This window comes from Melozone crissalis, unplaced genomic scaffold, assembly GCF_028551555.1.
Source record: "Melozone crissalis strain CALT ecotype California unplaced genomic scaffold, PUWL_Pcris_2 ptg000061l_1, whole genome shotgun sequence".
NCBI classification, from domain to species: Eukaryota; Metazoa; Chordata; class Aves; order Passeriformes; family Passerellidae; genus Melozone; species Melozone crissalis.
In genome coordinates this window covers 10,537,369-10,557,204 of record NW_026535839.1, presented here as the reverse complement: position 1 = coordinate 10,557,204, position 19,836 = coordinate 10,537,369, and the positions used below count along the sequence as shown (strand labels likewise).

Sequence of the window (19,836 nt, the reverse complement as noted above, 5' to 3'; positions counted from 1 at the left end):
ATTTTGGAGTCAGTTGCTGGGCTTTATTACCTACTCTTTTGTGGATGGATGTTTTACCTGTAATGATGGCTTCCTCTGCCATCAGCTGCACGCGTTCCACCTTCCCTGTAGGTTTTGACTCCAGTGCATCTGGGCTGAGCTGTTCTGCTACAGCTGTGGGATAATCGCTTCTTGTACCTGGAAGGAGAGCGGGAAGGAGCTGGGTTTTCGAGGTTTGAGGTAAAAGATGTCACTTTTTTCTGGTGCACCCCTGCTGAGTCCCGAAGGCGCTGGGTACTGCCACGGGAAGGATCTGGTGCCTCGATCGTGACCTCCTCTCGCCTTCCTGGGCCTCCTGCCTTTAACTTCCGTCCGAAGAAGGAAAACACAATAGCGGCGCGTTATCGCCGCCCCCGGGGCATTCCTCGGCCCTGCCCCCGGCTGAGCCCCGCCGGGAGCGGCTCTTTCCCCGCACACGCTGCGGCCGGAGGAGCGTGAAAGGCTGGGGCGGGTGAAAGGGAACAACTCCCAACTGCCCCGGGCTCTGCGGGGCTCCGCTGTTCACTTGGGGCCGCCCCACGGGGCCCGCCCCGCCCGCCGGCCGGCCCCCGCTGCCTGCGTCCCTCCCCTCGCTGCCTCCTCCCCTCCTGGCAGCGCCGGGTGACTAATTTCTGTCATATGACTGTGACACCGAATGGAGCGGGGCGGGCGGAACTAGCCGCGGCGAAGGGACGGCGCTGCGCGGAGCCCAGCGCCTCGGCGGCGGGGGCAGCGGCAGCGCCCCAAAATGCCGCCCACCCTCTTCCAGAAGCTCTTCAACAAGAAGCACGGCCTGATTTCCCCGGCCAGGGACGCCCGCGACGACTGTGTCTTCAGGTAACCGGGACGTGGTCGCGCTCCTCCCTTGCCCCAAACTTCTGCTCCGAGTTCCTCGCTCCCTCCGCCGCCCGGAGGACGCGGGGGCTGGCAGACCCTTCCCTGCCCCATCGGCAGCTCCTCGGAGACGCGCCCCGCACCCCCGATCCTCGGGGGATCCGTCCCCTGTCCTCCGCGGGAGCCCCGGCGGGGCCGCCCCGGCCGGGCCCCTCCGGCGGGCGCGGGGCGCGAGACCCCCGGGACCGCCACGTCGGGGCCGCTGCGGTGCCTCCGCTCGGCTGCCTCCGCACCGGGGCCGCGGCTCCCAGTGCCGGGCCGTGCCTCGCCCCCGGCCCGCGGCTACCTCCCCTTCCCCGGCGTGTGTGAGGCCCCGCGCCCCGCGGGCCCCTCTGGGGATGCTGCGGGCCGGGGGAGGGCGGCAGGCGGGCAGGTCCCCAGGGAGCAGCCCCAGGAACGGGGAGAAAACGTGAAGTTTTGGCGAAGAGAGGAGTGGGGCTTGTAGCGAAATTGATCATGCTCTGACCGCAGCAGCCCTGGAGCGGCCGAGCGGGGCCAAGCTCAGCGCGGGGAGCGGGGCAGGGGCCCCAGGACAGCCCGGGGGGGCTCGCACGGCCCGGGCCGGTGCCTGAGGGGCCGGGGCGGGCAGAGGCTGCGTTCGGGGGCTCTGCGGGGCCTGGGGCTCCCCGGGGCTGCCGCGGGCTGGTTTGCTTGGAAACAGGTACCTTTTGTGCTGTTCCACGCGTGGATAATGGTCAGGCTCGAAAGCGATGCCGTGTCCGTGTCCTGGCAAAGAGAGAACCGTCACTATCGTTTTAAAGTGCCGTTTGCCACCTAGATGGAAATAAAATCTGCTTCATTAGTAAGAGTTAAAGGCTTCTTAAAGCGCTTGTAACAGTGTGGTGAAGCTCTCTCCCACTCGCTGCCTTGAAATTTACTGACTACAAATGATCAGCCCTTGGGTTGCTCTGTAAAGAGACATCTCTGACTGATGGGCTTAATTTTCTGTGGTGGGTACCCCTTTTAGCTGCAGTATTTAGCAGTTTAGATGTATAACAGTGTATCTGCAGTTTTCTAAGCACAAGGGTTTTCAAAAAATATTGATTGAGCTGCATGAGTCCTCAAGGTGTCAAGACATGCTCCTGGACATTACCTGGAGCTCACACAACGTTTGAAGGCACTGACCCGTAACTGCTTTCACACCTCTCTGATATTCACTGTGGAGTGAATCCTTTTCTTTAATGATCTTTTCTAAGAAACAGAATGTTTTAATAATGTCAATGTCATCTTACTTGCCAAATCAACTTCATACTGGCCCAGAGCCCTTGGTGGGGAAGGGAAGGGGTACTAGGACTGCTCTGTATCATTGTCATGCCTTTTGTCCTGCCTTAGTGATGGGTTTGTCTAGAGACTGGTGGTTCAGGCAACAGCTTCAGTGCAGACCTGGGGCAGAAATGTGGGAATCACACCCGTGTTGAAAGGAGAGTGAGTACTTGGCAAGGTCTGTGCTTTCCTCGTCACCTGTATCGTTCTGTGCCAAACTGTGTCTGAAACTGATAGTGCTGTTTCACTTCGTGATAAGAATTGTCAACTGGTAACTGGTGAATTTGCAGCTGGGATTTTTTTGGTGGACCCACAGGTATAATTTTCAGGGAAAGGCTGATGAGGCTCTGGGGAGGTGGGAGATCCAGCTCTGACTTAAGGGAGCCAAGCAGTATTTTTGAAGATTAATACAGATGCTCTCTAGGTACACTACCTGATGGCTGCCTTCATTTTCCAAATGAGGCTAAGTTTATCGCTAAGATCACAACTTGATAGGATTATCAATTCCTGCTGAAACTTTCAGATAATACACAAAATAAGGACTGATATTTATGACACCTGAGTCTTTGGAGACTGGAAATAAGCACTTTAGAGTTTAGACTGTTGCATGTTCCAGTGAATCTGAATGCAACAGCCTCATCAATTCCACTAGGGCAAGGTGATGTTTTATGGATTGATACATTATATCTGTTTACAGTCTAAATAACAGAGCATTTCCTAAATATTCGGAGCAGTGTTATTTTTGTCTATCTTCACTTTGAAAACACAGGTCTCTTATTGAGAAGATTGTAGAGCAACCATAAAAATGCATAAATTCTCTTACTATATTTTGTGAATAATATGTGCTTGGAGAGAAGAGCCCAGTTACTCTGGCAATGACATTACTATAGCAGAAAACGTTTAAGGATGATTTTGCCGCTCATTTTTTTTACTATCAATATATTTTACGTTTCCATCAGGCTTATTGTGAAAATTCACCAGCTCTATTTATCTGACCTTACACTGTTTCAAAAATAAAACAATACTTTTCAGGTGAAACATTTTGTTTAGTTGTTAATTTGTTTGTGGTGGGCTTTAATTTTTTTTTTTTTTTAATTTCCTGCCAAGAATCTATCTCTGTGCTATGGGTATGTGAAATTTTGTGTGCCTAAGTATAGTCAAACTCTGTGAAACCCTTTGGGACTAGGTGCTGGAGAAGTTAAGAGGTTCAGTAATGGGAAGAGTTAAGTTAGCAATTTTAAAATATTTGCTGAGGTGCCAGTTTGTCATTTATAATATAATACATATATATATATATATGTGCAGTTTATTTTTCAGAAGAAACTTTAGGAAATCACAGTAGATCCACTGCTTGTTAGTTTTTTAGCTCTTCCATTTAATTCAGGGTGATTGGCAGACTTGGTCCTTAGACTGAAATCTCTTGATACAGCTTGACATTCACATGGTGAGCAAGAATATTCAAATTTTAGTGGTAAAATCTGTTTACAAGAAACACAGAAACACCTGCAAGTATTCTAGGAGGGAAAAATTAAGCCCTTATATTCCAAGATGTAGAGTACCTGCTGTCTACTGCAAATAATACTCATGTGAGTGGATTTTCCCTGAGGGTAATTCTTACTATAAATAGGATCTCTTGGCCATATTGTAGCATCTGGCACAGACTGCTGCTGGTGACAGGAGAGCTCAGCCCAGGCTCAGGCTGTTACAGTTATTAGGAAAATAAAATTTCAGGTAAGCAGTTTTCTAGAATTTTAGAATCAAAGCATTCCTGTTGTAAAAATACATAAAGGTGTTCACATCAGCTGTAAGCTGTATGTATCTAAAATGGAGATATACTTTAAAATAGTAAATAAATGAACCCTGTTCCAGTAAGATGGAAATAATCTTACAAAAACTTCCTTAAATTAAGCAGAAGCAGCCATGCATTTCTGCTGTATATTATATGGGCACATAAAATATTCCACTGCACATTTACATTACTGACTGCTACAGATAGGGATTTTCAGCTGCTGTGTCTTTCCTGGCTTTCCAGGGATCCACTTCAGCCCTCTGGAGAAAAGGAAGCTGGTAAGTCACTGAAAACTCAACCAGCTTTTTGTTCTTCAGGATGGGCTCAGTAGATTGAGCACAAAGCTCAGTAAATTACCAAGAGGGCTGAGGCTTTATATCCTTGTCAGGATGTGTGGGCAGCGTTTCCAATGGTAAATACAGCTGCAAGGGCTGCAGCAGGGTTTCTGCAGGAGAGGGTTGGGATCCTGAGGGACCTGGGGCACTGTTAGCATGTGGCAGAGGGAGAGGGATTGTCTTGTAACACTGAACTGTGGGATGTGCTGGGGCTCCATGTAGGAGGGAAACTCAGTGGGCATTTTTTCCATTTCATGTATAAAGTTCAAATACTTGTTCCCTTCTGTCTCTAGACATCCTGCTTGCCTAGCTCGAGGATAGAGGGATTATTAATCAGGAATTCTTTTTACACTACAGCTCAATAAAAGCTTCAGTGTCTCTTTTTTTATTTTAATCTAGGGAACTCTAAAGAACCATCTCACCCCGAGGGGCATTCCACTGATGTTTGCAAACTCCGTTTTGCTCTTGTTAAAGCACCTGTTGTAGAGGTACAGCTGTGTGGTGATTGTTCAAGCTTGACAGAACCCCTTCCAGTTTCACATCTCACCAATGGTGTGGGGTATCTGGGCACATTCTTCCTTTAGGGGTTTGCTTTGGTGATCTAGGTACTATTGAGAACGAGTGCTGTTTTTCAACCTGGGAGAGATACAGGAATAAATAATTTTAAATGTACTTTATGATAGAGAAAGCCATTTTTGGTTTTCCTGGACATGTGCTTTCTTGGGGTCTTCTAGTAATATGTGCTGCTCCTTTATTGAGAGAATAGTTTGCCGGGTTCCTGAGATAGGACTGGCCTCAGGCTGACTGTAAAGTAGTATTTCTTGAAATCTGTCTAGGCAAGCATTCCCCATCAGCCCAGACTCTTTCTGTTCTCTGTGGCAGTGACTTTAAATGGTATCCTGAGATTTGTTTCCTTTCACGTAATTTTTGGCAGTGGCATTCATCAAGGGAATTACAATAAATCTAGAGTTGTAAATGGGTAGCTTGATACAGAGATGCTTCATGAGCCAGTTCTTCTGCAGAGCTATTGTTCTTGCACAGTAAAAATGGTATGTGCTTTCTTACAAAAGCAAAATTGCTTCTTGAACCAGAGGCTAATTTCTTGAAAAAAAGTGCGAAGAGACTCAGAGACTTTTATTAATGTGTAGCCAGAGACTACTGCAGGTTTTTAAAGTGAAGGCTGGAGTACAGTGGAGGAGGAACATGGAAGTTGTCTTTACATTGGTATTTCCAGTCAAAAGTTTTACCCAGAGAACTTTTTTCTCAGGAGCAGGTAGCTTTGTGTACAGCTTGGCTGAGCCCAGGAAAGCAGATCTCTTGCCAAATTGTGTCAGTTCTTGGGAGCAACGCAGCCAGCAAATTCCTGATCCTAGTACTTCTGCACAAGGCTTTTTAAAGTTGTTCCTCAGCAGTGCATCAGGCCAGCCTGACCAAAACCTGTTGTTAATGAAACAGCATGTTTTGATGTTTGTTCATTTCTGGCATTCTGCGAGGTTTTTTGTCAATATTTGTAAAACTCCTGGAATTTCACCACCTCAAAGTCTTTGTTCCAAAGGAGCATTAGCTGGATCTCATTTTGTAATAGGTCCAGCTTTTTATCTTTTCCAGTTATCTGATGAATTTAAAAAGCTTTCGTGCCATAATTTTTAAGACTACTCGAATTCTTTAACATCTCAAATGTTACTGTGCTTTTATTGAGCTAATTTCTGCCCTTTAATGTCCTTTTAAGTTTTGCTTTTTTATAAAAATCTGTCTCTTCTGTAATCTTTGGAAGAGTATGGTTTTGGCTTTTTGGTTGCATTCATTAGCTTGAGTGCACCAAGTTTTAATAAATACTTCACTTTGATTTATGCACAGTTTTCTCTCTGCTGTGATGACTTTGGCTTGTGTTTTGAAATATATTGCTGTTTTCTAAAGTACTTCTTTTTGCCAAAATCTGTTTTGCGTTTCCTGTCATGTAAGTTTTTATGTACCTTCCTGTGCTTAAAGTCAATTTTCATCTTGGAAACAGACATACAAACGACAAGGTTCCACTGAGCACCTCTGGAGCTTGGAGATAGTTTTGTTAATTTCTCCTGAAAGGGCCACCCTCCAAACTTTCCTTGTCACCATTCTCTAGGTGTCCCAGTGCTTCTCCAGGTTGGAATGTGGTGCTCCTAAAACACCCAACATGTCCTTGAAAATGTGGTGCTAGCTCTGAACGAAGCAGTGCTGCAACCTAGGTCTGTACAGTGACTGAAGGAGCTGATTATCAGAGGGTTGGCAGTCCATCCAGTGATTATTTACTTCTATCATCACCAGATCTGAAGGAATTAAGTTGGATTGATATTCCCAGCATGCTAGGTGCATGTGAGGGCAGAGAAAAATGAAATAATTTGAAAACTGTTGGGGTGCTTGTGTCTGCCTGGCTTTGTGCCTTGGAAAGTTTTTCCCTGCCCTGGTGGGACCTCTGCCTAGCCCTTGCTTCACCTTGGCTTCTTCCCATCACCAGTGGAACAGGGAACATGAATGGTGGAGTGAGAAAATCCTCTGCTAGTTTTTTGTCTCGTTTGTTAGAAGGAGGTAAAGCTCATTACAAAATGAGCTAATAGGTGAAGGGTCACCCTTATTGCCTTTCCTCCTGGCATAGCCTGTAGTGGCTGGGAGCTCGTGGTGTCTTGAGCATTTGGCATCACGAGGCTGCCCTGCCCGTCCTGGCCATCACGGGGTCGGCGCTGTCAGCGCGCGCTCCGCTTCCTCCCTGTGGCATGGCCTGGGCTGCCGGGGGAGAGCTGCAGTCTCCTGCCTCGCTGAGCACCCCTGGAACAGTCACTTTCTTGCTTCCCCTTCCTGCATTGCAGCTCCTTCCTCTAAATTAGAAATCTTTTTCAGGAAAGGTTGGGGTGGGTGAATCATGTGCATATAGATGTATTTGAGTGGAAGTGCTTCACACTTGGGTTACACTGGCAAGTGTTGGAAGAAGGTGTTTCTACAAACCCTTGGGTTCTGTTTCTTCCCTCTCCTACTCCAGGTGAGGATGTACCGAGAGCATGGGGTGTATGTACCTGCTTGTGCATTGTGATGTCTTCTTTTCTGAAACGATTCCACCATTTCTTTTCAGGTGACTGAGGGTGTGTTTACGTGTCTCATGTTCCAGACCTTGCTGACTTGGGATGATCAGCTCATCTGGTTGACTGATTGTCCTTGTATTTTCAAAGGGCTTTATCCCTTGCTCTGTGTATGCTCTGTTATGCTTCGAGTTAGCATATGCTCATGGTGACAGCTTGGATGAATCCAAGCTTCTGTTCTGGAATAAACTGGACCAGTGTGACTTGGAGCCTGCAGCTTGTTTTGTAATTTTGGCTGAATGCTCTAGGTGACCACTTCAGCAGTGTGTTTTACAAGTGGAAACTAATGCATGCAGTGGTTTCATGCTCAGTGGTTGTGTTCCCTCCCAGTGCTACATCTGGAGCTGGATGTCTGCAGGATCACATGTTTGTGAGTAACATTAGGAAAAATGCAAAGCTCAGTTACAGCAGCGAATCCACAGTGTGGTTGTGTTGTGCTTCCAGAATCAGCCAAGAGCAGAATTTGTCTCTGAGGACTTGAAACATTTTGCGTTTGTGGTGTTAGAGAACCTTAACCTGTAAAATATCTGGTGGAGGAAAAAAGTTGTGCCCATTAAAAACAGGAAATAATTTTATTAATCTGTAATGGGTTAGCTAATGCACTGGCTGCTCTACCTTACAGTAAGTAGTAGCATATATGAGAAATATTCAAATATGGGAAATATATTTGCACAAAATTCATGTGATTCTTTTGTGCCTAAGGAATGTGACCATAAGCACTATGTTCAATCATTAATTTCTAACAATACCTGCCCAATACACACAATACAATTATGTTCTGCTTCATAGACATGTGAGTGGTTATTATGTAGTCTTTGTGTTGAACAGGATTTATTAATTTTTACAGCAATGCATGGTTAACAATGTTGCTTAGTGCTCAACCAAAGCTTTTACTTGTTGATTCTGCACATTTGCCTAAACAATCTTTTTCTTCTCTGAAACTGATAGCTTCTGGAGATACTATTATTCAGAACACAATGCATTGCAGAGAAACTTGTTCAAACACGTGAATTGCAACATGAACTAGATATAGAGTATTAACAGTGCATGTATGTGAGATGCATCTGCAAGTAAAATGTGCTTGTAATAAAGTTTTTTGTCTTTTCTAATTTCATAGCTCTTGCCAAGCAATTAAGCCTTTGGACTTAAACAGTTTGGCTGTATGTAAAAACTTTTTATATTTAACAGTCTTGTCTGATGCTTTTGTGTTGATAATCAGGCAGGGTATCTCCCATGGTATTTCCATCTGTCTTTGGAACTCAGTTCTTGAAAGAACTCATTTTCTACAGGTGGAGGATTCTGCATTGTTGCCAGTGTCAGTAGCAACAATCCTGGCTGTAGGTACCCCTGCCCACATCAACAGCCCAGCAGTGCCCTGTGGTTGGCTGTACCCAAGTGTGGATCTGCAACAGCCCCTGCTGACAGCAGTGAGCTTCAGGCATGGGAGTGATCCCTCACACACCACTGATCCTGCTCTGTTTCTCCAGGATCATTCCACAACATCCACTAGTTATTTTTGTCTAAAATGAGTCAAATACATCACAGAAACAGTCACATTTCCTTTACTCTGGGGACTGATCATGCCCTGCACATTCATGGTGTTTCATGCCCCTCCAGATCTGTGTGTGCCTCACTCTCAGGACCTTCAAATGTTTTTTCTCCTTGCTCCAGCTAAAATGTCAGCAAAACATAAAATTTGTAATAGTACCAGAAACCTTCTACTCTTTCAGTTTGTGTGATATAGAACTGGGAAGAAACAGGAGCCAAATTACAGTTCTCTTCCATCTGTTTTAGTTGATAAATGAAGAAACTTCGAGTGCAGTTCAGCCCTGACTTTAGATCCTGGCCTTGTGCCTGTTTAAGCCAGAGCAGTATCTTCACCACAGTTCCTGTGTCATTTCCCACTCAAAGAGAGAGAAGGTAAATTGTCTGAGCATTGCCCAAAGGAACTGTTACTTTGCTATATGCCTTTTTATTTTGTTTTGTTTTAGTCTCGGGAGCTGTGGAAATGGTGGCTCACACATTGCAGTGCTTGGCCTTGCACTCCCCTCAGTAATTTCTAAACCTTTTGATTGATTTCTGTCATGTCTGGTGGAGAATGTGAGAACAGAAGTTTGAGTGAGCTGAGTTTCTCTAAGTTCAGTGAAAATGCTGTGGGTGCTGTTGGGTGGCTCCTGCCCCTGAGGATCTCTGCAGCTCTGAGCTGGCTGCACTTTGGCCATTCCTGTTTCTAGTGGCTGTGTCCTGGGCACAGCCAGAGGATGGCAGGTTGGAGGAAGACAGTGGTCATGTGGCTCCATAGTTTGCAGGGAACTGTAGTGTGACCTCAAGAAAGGCCAGCCCTGGACTACTGTGAATACCAGAATATCAAATATGTTAGCTAAATTATTTTGTTTTCTGACAAGTGTTAAAGCACACACTGCCTGCTACATACCCAGGGTTCTCTTGTCTCGTGCACGTCCAAGGTTAAAATCAGGCCTCCCAAGCCTGTGTGCTCAGCACTTAGTTTGTCATGTTTGTGGGTAATTGTGGAAGACTGCAGTTGGGCAGAAGGAAGCACATCACGTGTGAGCAGTTCATGGGAAATGAATGAGATTCTTCTCGAGTATTTTTACACTCTCCTCGCGCTGCCCCCGTGAAGCATTACCTAGAGAATGTTCTTGCCATTTGGAGAGTTAGCTGAATGCTTTGTTTACTCCTTTTCATGAAATTTGATACCAGAAATTTGTAGTGAAAAACTGTGTTAGTTCAGGTGTTAATGAAGAATGGGTGCAGATGATAAGCTGTGTGGTTGGGTGTGCAGGGAACAGGCTGTGGAACTTGGGGGAAGTGTGTGCTCCTTCTCAGAAGCTTGTTCTGCTTGAATGACATTATCTGAACATCTGAGAAGCTGCTAGGGGAGAAGTCTGCCAGAATTTTCTTGTTCCTACAGGAAAAATAACAGTATTACCCCTTAAGACAGAGTTAAAGAAATGCCTCAAATGTAAGGACAGTGAATTGGCTTACAGTACTAACTGTGTTTCTATTTAAAGGCAGCCCAAACTGACATAGAACTTAAATAGTCAGACAGAAAAAAGTGGTTGGTTTTTTCAGTACCTAAATGTATTTCAGCTGCTGTGAGTTACTGGAAATTACTCTACTTGCTCAGTAGAAAGGGAAATTGTTCTACTGATAGCATGGAGTACTAAGAAGCTCTGAAAAGGAGCATGATGGTTTCTTAACTGGGTATATTTTCTAGTCATACAAGAGATTCTAATTATGAACTGCTGACCTCTTTTTTTTTTCCAAAATAGACATAATAAAATAAGTGTCGAAGTAAAAAAAAAAGTCAAAGCAACTTTAACTTCATTTGAGACTATAACAGAATTTTATCTTTGTATAAATAAATATTTATCAAACTTTTTTCAGATAAGCAAAAATATCACTTTGTAATAAGACTAATTTATTTTACTTTATTTAAATTTAGTAGGGTTTTTTCCCCATAGTATCTTTTCTGCAGTTATCAGCAAATTAATAATTTTGGTTAGCCTGAATATGTAGCTACTTTAAAATGTGTCATCAGATTTCCTTATTCAATTGAAGCACGCTCTGAAACTGCTAGGTAGCTTATGTTTGTGTGTTATGTGAGGCTTTTTCTCACATTAGGGTCAGAAGATAAGACACCACGTATTATGGGCTTTTGGTATTTTGTTTGGGATTTTGTTGGGTTTTTCCTCACATGGGTTTAGTATATTAAATTTAAATACTGATCTTTTCTATTAGTAGCTAGCAGGACAAATCAGCTGAATTGCATTCAGGAGGTGACATCAGTCTATGCCCACACTGGAGAAAAAACCCATGCAAGATAATGTAAGATTCAGTAATGGCAATTGTTCTCATCTGTATGGATAGAGAAGATGGAGGAGAAGAAAATATAGAGGAAGCGGGGAATTTGACAAGAAATTGCTTTTATATAAAAACTAAAATAAAGAGAAAAACATTAAACAATTACCAAATGGCCCAGTTCTATGAAGTCCTGAGCATCCTCACTAGGGTTTGAAGGCTTTCAGTGCCAAAGCCTTGAGCTTTGCTGAAGGATATTCATGATGGGAGAAAAGAGATCACAAGAGCAGGACAGACCTCACTGTTGGATCTGTGTCATGTAGGTATCTATTCGTCTGTGTCAGACAAAACACACATATCTGTATATTTGAAAATACACCCAGGTGTCTTCATTTGCTACCATGGCTCTGAGTGTGTGAGCACCTGTCTCAGCTCACAGTAATCAGGATACCACAAAGCAGAAACTTGCCTGCCTTGCTCAGCTGCTGTCTGTGAGAGGAGGACTCTGGTGTTTCCCCCAGCAGTGAGACAGGTAAATTCATTCCCTGTGTGCACTGTGTAGACAAGCCTAAATTGCTGTAATGTAGCACATCCTTTGCTTCCTAGATCAGAACCATGATGGTAGGATTTTTGTGGTTTTGGGGGCTGATAGATGCTGTATAAATATAAGCATTTGGAGTTGCCCTGTGTTCAGAAGGTTACAAAGGTACATGTGCGAGTGCAGCTGGAAGCAGTTGTGTGATGCTGCTGTGATTACATACGTACAATTTACAGGATATAGTGGTTTTGTGGGCATGGTGGTATTTGGCCAAAGGTTGGACTTGATGGTCTTGGAGGACTTTTCCAACCTTAGTGATACTGTGATTCATTTTACTCAGGATTTTTGTTCCTTCTAGTGTTCTCCCTCATTGCCTCTGTCCCTGTTTGGTGCTCTGCTTTGGGAACTTGTATTTACTCACATGCACTCATACACAGAAGAAGAGAATTAAAGTCCATCTTGCTTTCTCTTCCATTCTTCTTCTCTCTTCTTGGTGTCTTCTGAGGCCTGCAGTGCTGCCTCTCCTCTCTGAAGGGTTCCCCTGGGTGCTGTGCTGTCCCTTCCACCTCCTCCACAAGGAGTGGTGTGCATCCTGTTTGGGGTTACTCTTGTGTCACATCAAGTGATGTGCATGAGCGGGAAAAGGGGAAAGGGAAACAAAAAGCAAAGGGAGCAATTACTTTGAGAACAGCTTCTTTAGAAAGACCACAATGAAACAACCCAGTCCAAAATGTCCTGGTGGCATTGACAGCTATTGCTGTCCAGCATGAGAACCTTTCATTTCTCTTGATGGAGTGGAATAAATAGCTTTGTGTGTTGCTGTGGCTGGTTCACAGCAGGTTTCCTGCAGCACTAGGCTTCTTTGGGTTCCACATTTTAAGGATGCTCATGTGGGCAGACTGAAATCTGCTGGCAAGCTGTGGTGGCTGGGAGTGTCTGGAATTATGTTTGCATCAATTTGGTTACTACTAGCAGAGAGGGGTTTATTGAACATACACTAAATATACATATATATCTTGATTAAGTACAGCCTCTCCCAGTAGAACAATGTAGGCTTTATCAAGTGATTCTGTTGATTCTGTCAGGCAGAGCTGGTTTGGACTGTGTGTTCCAGCTCAGCTCTGTGATAAGGAAGGTGTGTGTTTGGAGTGAGTTTCAGTGCTGATACCCAGGAAGGGCATGTTGAGCTGAACCTGCAGTTTTCTTTATCACAAACAGATTTTAGCAGTAAGAAAAGCTCTGAGGCATGTAGGGGCTATGTTCAGCTGACGCTCGAAGCTGCCATGTATCTGTCATGTGGGGTTCTCAGTAATACTTGACCAGTTCAGTGTTTCTGCTGTGGAAAATCCCTCTAGATGGATAGTTGTATTGGAGAGCTTGGGCAATGGCCAGTCCTGCCCTGTATTTTCCATTCCTGCCATTCTTGGAAACCCAAAACCGTGAGCGTGTAGTGAAACTTAGAACACTGAAGGGGATGGCAGAAAGCCTGAGGGTGCAGAGCTCCTTGCAGCAGTGAGCAAAGCACAATGGAGCAGACCCAGTAGAGCACTTTGTTAAGCTTGGTTTAAAGGTTGAGCTGATAGCTAAATGCATTTTTACACGTTCTTCTGCTTTTGGGAACCAAAGCATTTAGGACCTCACAGTTAAGGTACATTTGCTTGAAAGTGCCAGGCTGCTCCAGTATTCTGATAGTCTGTATCTTTTTTTTCCAGTATGAATGAAGTTGTGGCTTGTTCAGGCATCTGATTTTTATTTGTCCTCATGTCCTTATGAGTTACATAAAAGTGAAGTCAACCAAAGTCTTTAGTGTCTGCTCTATATAAATCTACCTGAAATAGTTTCAGGTCACCTTTACATGCTTAATTTGGAAAACAGTTGAGCAGCATGACTCTTGCCTTGGAGAATTAAGCAGTCTAGGCTCCTCACAGTAGTCTTGGGGCCCTGGCAATATCTGCACAAATCAACATCTCATCCCTTCTGCAAGTCAAGTAGGGGCCTGTTTGACTCGTAGAGCCAGAAAGGGAGGGATGTTCAGTGCATGGGTTGGAGCCAAGTTAGAAAAGTCTTCCCTCCTGAAAAGCAGCTGTAGGATAGATCCAGTCCACCTGAATATTCAGTAGTGTTATTTGGCAGATCTGTGAAATCATTTCTAATTGTTTCTGGTTCTGAGCCTGGCAATAGTTTTGAAATGCAGCATACTTGACATTTAGGGGGTTTGAGGGTTAACTAAAGAGATGGGTTAAAGTCTGCTGGGGCTTATGGCAGCAGGTAACCCCTCTGTGTGCAGAAAGATTGCAGAATTGGGCCACATCAGACATTTGAAGGTGTTGGAGGATGCTTAGGTGGCAAGTGACCAACACTCATGTCAGGCAGTTGTTGATTCCTGGGGAGTAGCTATCATTAGGACTTGTGGGATGTTGATATTAATGAGCATCACATACAGATAGGGCAGCCTGGGGTTTCATTCCATAGATATGAATTTCTTATACTTGCTTGTATAATCATCCTCTGTCTTTAGTTTGCAGTTGTTCCTGTGTAACTGAGATGGGTTTTGGTGGAAGCTCATCAGCTTTCAGGGGCAATAAGGCTGAGTCAGCACTGGGCTTAGGCATGTGCTCTGAGTCTGGAAGTAGTTTGGCTGCTCCCAGTGAACCCACTGATGTGCTCAGCACTAGGCATGTGTTTTAAATAAGTTATAAAATCTACACAAATGAGGAGGGTGAGACTACAAGCACAGAGTGTTTAAAATCAAAGGTTTAGGGGGCTGCATTTGTCAGGAAAAAAGCTTTTGGCATTTAATGCATTTTAGGGACATACTGAGCTTAAATGTCACCTGCGTGGGAAATGATCCTCATCTGTTAATTTTGTGTGACTGTCTTGATAAATGACCTGATAACATAGCAAGCTAAAGTCCACTGGAGTCCTCTACAACCCCAGGCTTTGGACTGAGAGCAGCATCTTGGGATTATCCCTATGTCAAACCTTGTTAGAACTGAGTGCATATAAATAATTGTCCGCCAGCTTTTCCTATTACAACCATATACACAGTTTGTGAAATTGGTTTACCATGTCCTGAAAATTTCTTTGATATTTTTAAAGGCTGTTGCTATGGGAACCAGACCCCATAACAGAAAAGCTTTTTGGTGCTAAGGAGGCCAAGAAATTCACTTAACAACAGGAATAAAGCCACGGAAAAATAGCTTGTATTCTTTTTCCAAAAACAAACAAACAAACCCCAGAAGAAACCCTGATATCCTGAAGCAGCTTGGACCTGGGTTACCAGATGGAAGGGGACACTCTGCTCTCAGGGCTTCAGAGCCTGGCCAGGGAGCTCACCCTGTGGACACTTGCACTGGTCCTGGCTCTTACAGGCAAGAATAATCAGGGAATCCACAAGCATCTTTCTCTGAAATAATTCATATGTCTTTTTTTACCTTTTTTTTTCAATATGGAAAGGTTGAAATGATCTGATGGATTGGTTTATGGGCAAGAAAACACAAGTTTTGCTTCTCAGAACTGGATGTCCCCTTTGTGCTTTGCTAATACAGAAACTGGCAGAACAGGCATTACTTTGACGTTAGGGCTTGCAGCCCTGTTTCCTTGTGTCTCATGACTGAGTGAATCAACACCTAATTAAAGTCACATGAGGGACAGAGTAAAATGCTGTTCAGGCACTGATCCCTGTGAATCTTTGGAGAATAACTACTTACCTCTGTCTCCCTCCTTTTCCAAGCAACACTGAACAGCTGTGGCTCTGCCTTTTTTCTTTTCTTTTTTTTTTTCCCTCCTGAGAAAAGAATAGCACGTAGACCTCCTCTAAAGCAATGCTGCCTATGCAGATAAATGAGATCTGGGGTAGGGGGAAGGAAAACCAGGGAGTTCTCAACATAATCTTGAGGAATTGGAATGATTTGAGTTTGTGCTGGGGATGATTTAGCTGAAAGCCTGAAAGTACAGTCCTTGTGCATTTGACACTCCTGGAAATTTAACTGAGAATGTGAATGCTGGGCAAGGAAGTTGGCAGTGATCTGTGGGCTCTCTTGGTATTTTTAATATTAGCTGTAATTTTACCACTTGTGGCTCGTTATGAAGGTCCATAACAATTGCTTTCCATCTCTGAGTGACAAATACTTGTGTGGAGATTTATTAGGCTCTCAATTATCACTCGGTCACAAGCACAGCCACCTTAATCAATTACAGGACCGTGGCTTGCAGCCAAGGAATGCTCCAAGCCCCATGCTGCCTTGCCTGTGCTGCATGACTTTCACCACCAAGGCCATATTTTTTCCCCTTATAAAACTCACAAAACAAGTATTGCAGGATGTTTCAATCAGCAGAAGCAGATGTCTGCCTGCACCCTGACACAGCAGAGGCTCGTGGGTCGCTGCAGGGCTGTGCAGCAGGTGCAGAGGCTGCAGCCAGAGGTCTGGTGGCTGTCATGTGCTGGCACTGGAGGGGTTTGGGCACTCCATGGAGTGGCATCTCCAGGCTGGAGGTGTCCTGGCTGCCTGCAGCCAGGCCAGGGGGTTTCAAGGTGGAAAAAGCAGGCTCTGGGGAGGCACCCTGGCAGGGACCCACCATATCCTGGCACCCTTGGTACAGCATCACCCACCCTGGTACAGCTCGCAGGTTAAAAAGCATGGCATTAAAAAATTGCAGCTGTTTATATTCTAGTCTTTTAGTCTTTAAAAGTGTACGTATTTTTAGATGTATCTGTCTGATTAAAAAGAAAGCTTATTTAGATGTGTATGCTTGTTGCAAGAATCAGCTGACATGTCGGGCATAGCTAGAGCACACTGGCAGTTTGGTTATGCACGTTGCAGCTTTTCTTTTAATGTCTCCTGAAGTAATATATTAATAATCTCAGTTTTCAGCAGTGCAGAAAGAATAAAACTGCTGTAGTCCTTATGGTTTCTGAAAAGTACTTGAAAATAAAAGCCTTAAAGACACTCTAAGCTGAAGATAAATACAGGGAATTCAATATTTGTCTATTAAAAAATTGGAAATGTTAGGAGTATTCAGCCAAAGTACCCTTATTCCATCTGGAATCTTTCAAGGGTTTATTATTATTATTAATATTGGTGTTGATAACAATAGTGGAGCCTTAGTGATTCCTCTAAGATGCCTTCATTTTCATGACAGGAGAGGTCTTGCAGTCAACCTCGACTCTCATTTGTCTTTTCTCCTCATTGTGTCATCTATTAATATTCAGTTTCCAAAATAAAAAGCAGCAATTCACCATTAAGTTCTGTAAGCAAACTTTGCAGTTGATAAATCCAAGCTTGTGAGCTTGATTTTGTTTTGTCAAGTTAATTCTGTGTGTGGATTTAAGGATTGTTGAACCTCTCGTGACATCTCCAGAACTCCCTCCAGCATAAAGGAGGGAACACAGCCTGCCCCCCATAACCCTGCTCTGCTGCATTACATCATTCTGGGTGATTTAGGAGGGCCTTTATTTCCAACAGCTATGCTATTTCCAGCTATGTTCATCGAGAGCAATTTGTATTGGAACTTTTTTCTCCCCAACTTTTCATTAAGCACACACAACACTGAGCTATTTACACTTCATTTTTACTAACTAGCTACAGCAGAAGACTCTGCTCTGCACACCCGAGTGTGCACAATAAAATAACTGTTTGGCAGGGGGAGAATGCCCTGTTGTCTTGCAGTACCAGTTGGTATTATGGAGGTTTGTTTGGTGTCTTATAGTAGATTGCAACTGGAAATGTGATACAAAATGAACACAAATGTTTCAGTAGCCTAACCATGCATCAGATTTTTACTTTGATAGTTATTTTTATTTTCAACATTTTTCTAATGACATGAAAAATTACAGCAGTGGATAGTCAGTCTGCTGAGGTATCCATGTTCTTGAAAGAGAGATAATTGTTTCATGTCCTACCCTCCAAGAATGCTACAAATCATAGGCAGATTTGTAGTTGCTGGTGCTCCTTTACAATGCTGGTAGAGACAGTTTATTCCAGTCATGAGACCTTGTGCTGGTAGTGAGAATCCTGTGTATGGAGAGTTTATAAACTTGTGTATTTTTTTTTAATCTGATATCAAAAGCACTCTTTCCAGCATTTAACAATCTGTTTTCCTTTAATGAATAGAGGGCCCAAGTTTTGAATTTCCTGAGGGAGAATCTCCTGTTTGCAGTGATCTTTCTCATCGTTTGGGCTCTTGCTGACCTTTGGCTGGACTTATGTTTGTGTGTGCAGGTTTGAGTATGCTCCAAGTATATATGGAAGGTTCATGTTTTAACATCTCCACTCTTCCTCTCCAGCAATGAGAATTTTTAATTTTTTTGGAGGGATACAACAATGCACAGAAAGCACATTTGTTTAGAAGTCTAGCTCAGTGGTAATCCTAGTGAGGCAAGTGTTTTGTAGAGAAATAGTATCCAAGTATTTCTAGTCAGATTTCAAATAAAATCCTAATTGGTTTTCTCTCTTTTCGTCTAGTGTGGCTTCCAGCTCCTACCTTTGTGCATTACTAAGCAATAAATATTTCTTGGCTCACTCCCTGGCTCTTTGTTGTGTGCGTTTACAACATGTGTGAGGGAAGCCTTCCTTTAGAAGAAAGACTGAAAAAACTTGTTAAGGCAGTGAAGACCAAAAATTAATTATTTCATTACTCTTTAGCCTGTGGTTGGAGCAAACTCTGTTGTCTGCTTGGTTTAAAATCAGATGATTTATACCCAAAAGGTGTATATGAGCCTTTGCATTAGTTTTAAGTGTTTTCAGAAATGCCTTTGGCTAGAGTGAAGAAAGTGTTTATTTTTGGTGCTGTTTGGTTTTGGCTGAGTGTTTCAGGACATGCCCCAGCCCCAGTTGGGCATGGGGGTCTGCACTGGGCTCTGGGCTGCTGGATATAGTTGAACTCCATCACCCACATCTTTCCCATCTGCATCTGGGTGGGTGTGCATGGATACTGAAATATGTCCCTGGCAGGTGATGGGTTATCACAGGAGATTTTGATAACTTCATTTTTTTGGACTTGAGTGTTTTCCTGAAGCAGGGTAATATTACCAGCTTTGTTTTTCAAGCTCAAATTTTATACACACAAAAAAAGGAAAGCCTTCACCCTTTCAAAGAGAGGCCTGGATATACACGTAGAGAAGAGGATGGTGCATATCTCATGTTAAAGATGCTCCAGCATGTTAAAGATGCTCCAGTGTTTTCTTGGATAGGGGAGTGGTGACAGTGTATGTAAACAAACATTGAATATCTGAATTCCTTCCTCAAGCAATAAATATTCACTGTTCTGGCTAAAGCACTGTTTACTCTCTGTACAATTTGAGTCTGTCTCTATTTGCAGAGAAATTCCTTCCAGTATTTTTCCTGGTCAGTTGTTGGATGGAGGCTGGGTCAGCTTTCAAAGCACTTCTTTTGATACGCATCAGGTTACCCTGAGGTAAAATGGAAACCTTAGATGTTACTCCTGTAAATAAATGTTTACATAATACGAGGCACTTCTCAGCATTGCATGTCTAAGAAAAAAGGTCACTTTTGACATCAGTAACCTTTAGAGAATGGTGCCTTTGCCACACAGGTAAAGGAAGTTACTTTGCACTGCACATTCCTTCCCTAGATCAAGAAGGTAGCTGGGAGTGGTCAGATGTTACTGTTTTTGTCTCCTAAAGCTTGGCATTTTACAGGCACCATTTGGGCTTAAGGCATGGGTCTTGTAACCAGCACATGCCCAGTTCTGCTCATGTGAGTAATTCCATTGAATTGCCTGGCACTAGTCATATATGAAAAGCCAAGTCTGTAATGTGTGTGTTTGTGGCATCAGGGCCACAACACATCAGTTCTTCATTTCTAAATGAGAAACTTCCTGTGAAGCATGGTAACAAAAGATAATGGTTTTATCTCTCTTTAGTTTTGCTGCTTTTGTGTCAAAACACTTGTCCAGCATCAAACATAAAAATATTATCATCCTATAAAACAGCAACAAAACCATTGCAGTGGTGACAGATTAGGGATTTCTCCTGTATTTAACCTATGAGATGTGTAGCAGAGCTTTGTGTTCTGCTTTGGAATCCATTCCAGAGGACAAGCAACATCT

At 43.7% G+C, this 19,836-nt stretch overlaps 1 protein-coding gene across 2 annotated transcripts in view; it reads left to right on the top strand.

Annotated features, from left to right (window-relative positions):
- The first annotated feature begins 684 nt into the window (after positions 1-684).
- Positions 685-19,836, top strand: part of FNIP1 (folliculin interacting protein 1) — a 64,588-nt gene continuing 45,436 nt past the window's right edge. For both annotated transcript variants that reach the window (XM_054288203.1, XM_054288201.1), the window contains exon 1: positions 685-855. In XM_054288203.1, the coding sequence (XP_054144178.1) occupies positions 767-855 (89 nt within the window). In that variant the 5' untranslated portion in view covers positions 685-766. The remainder of the gene's footprint in view (positions 856-19,836) is intronic.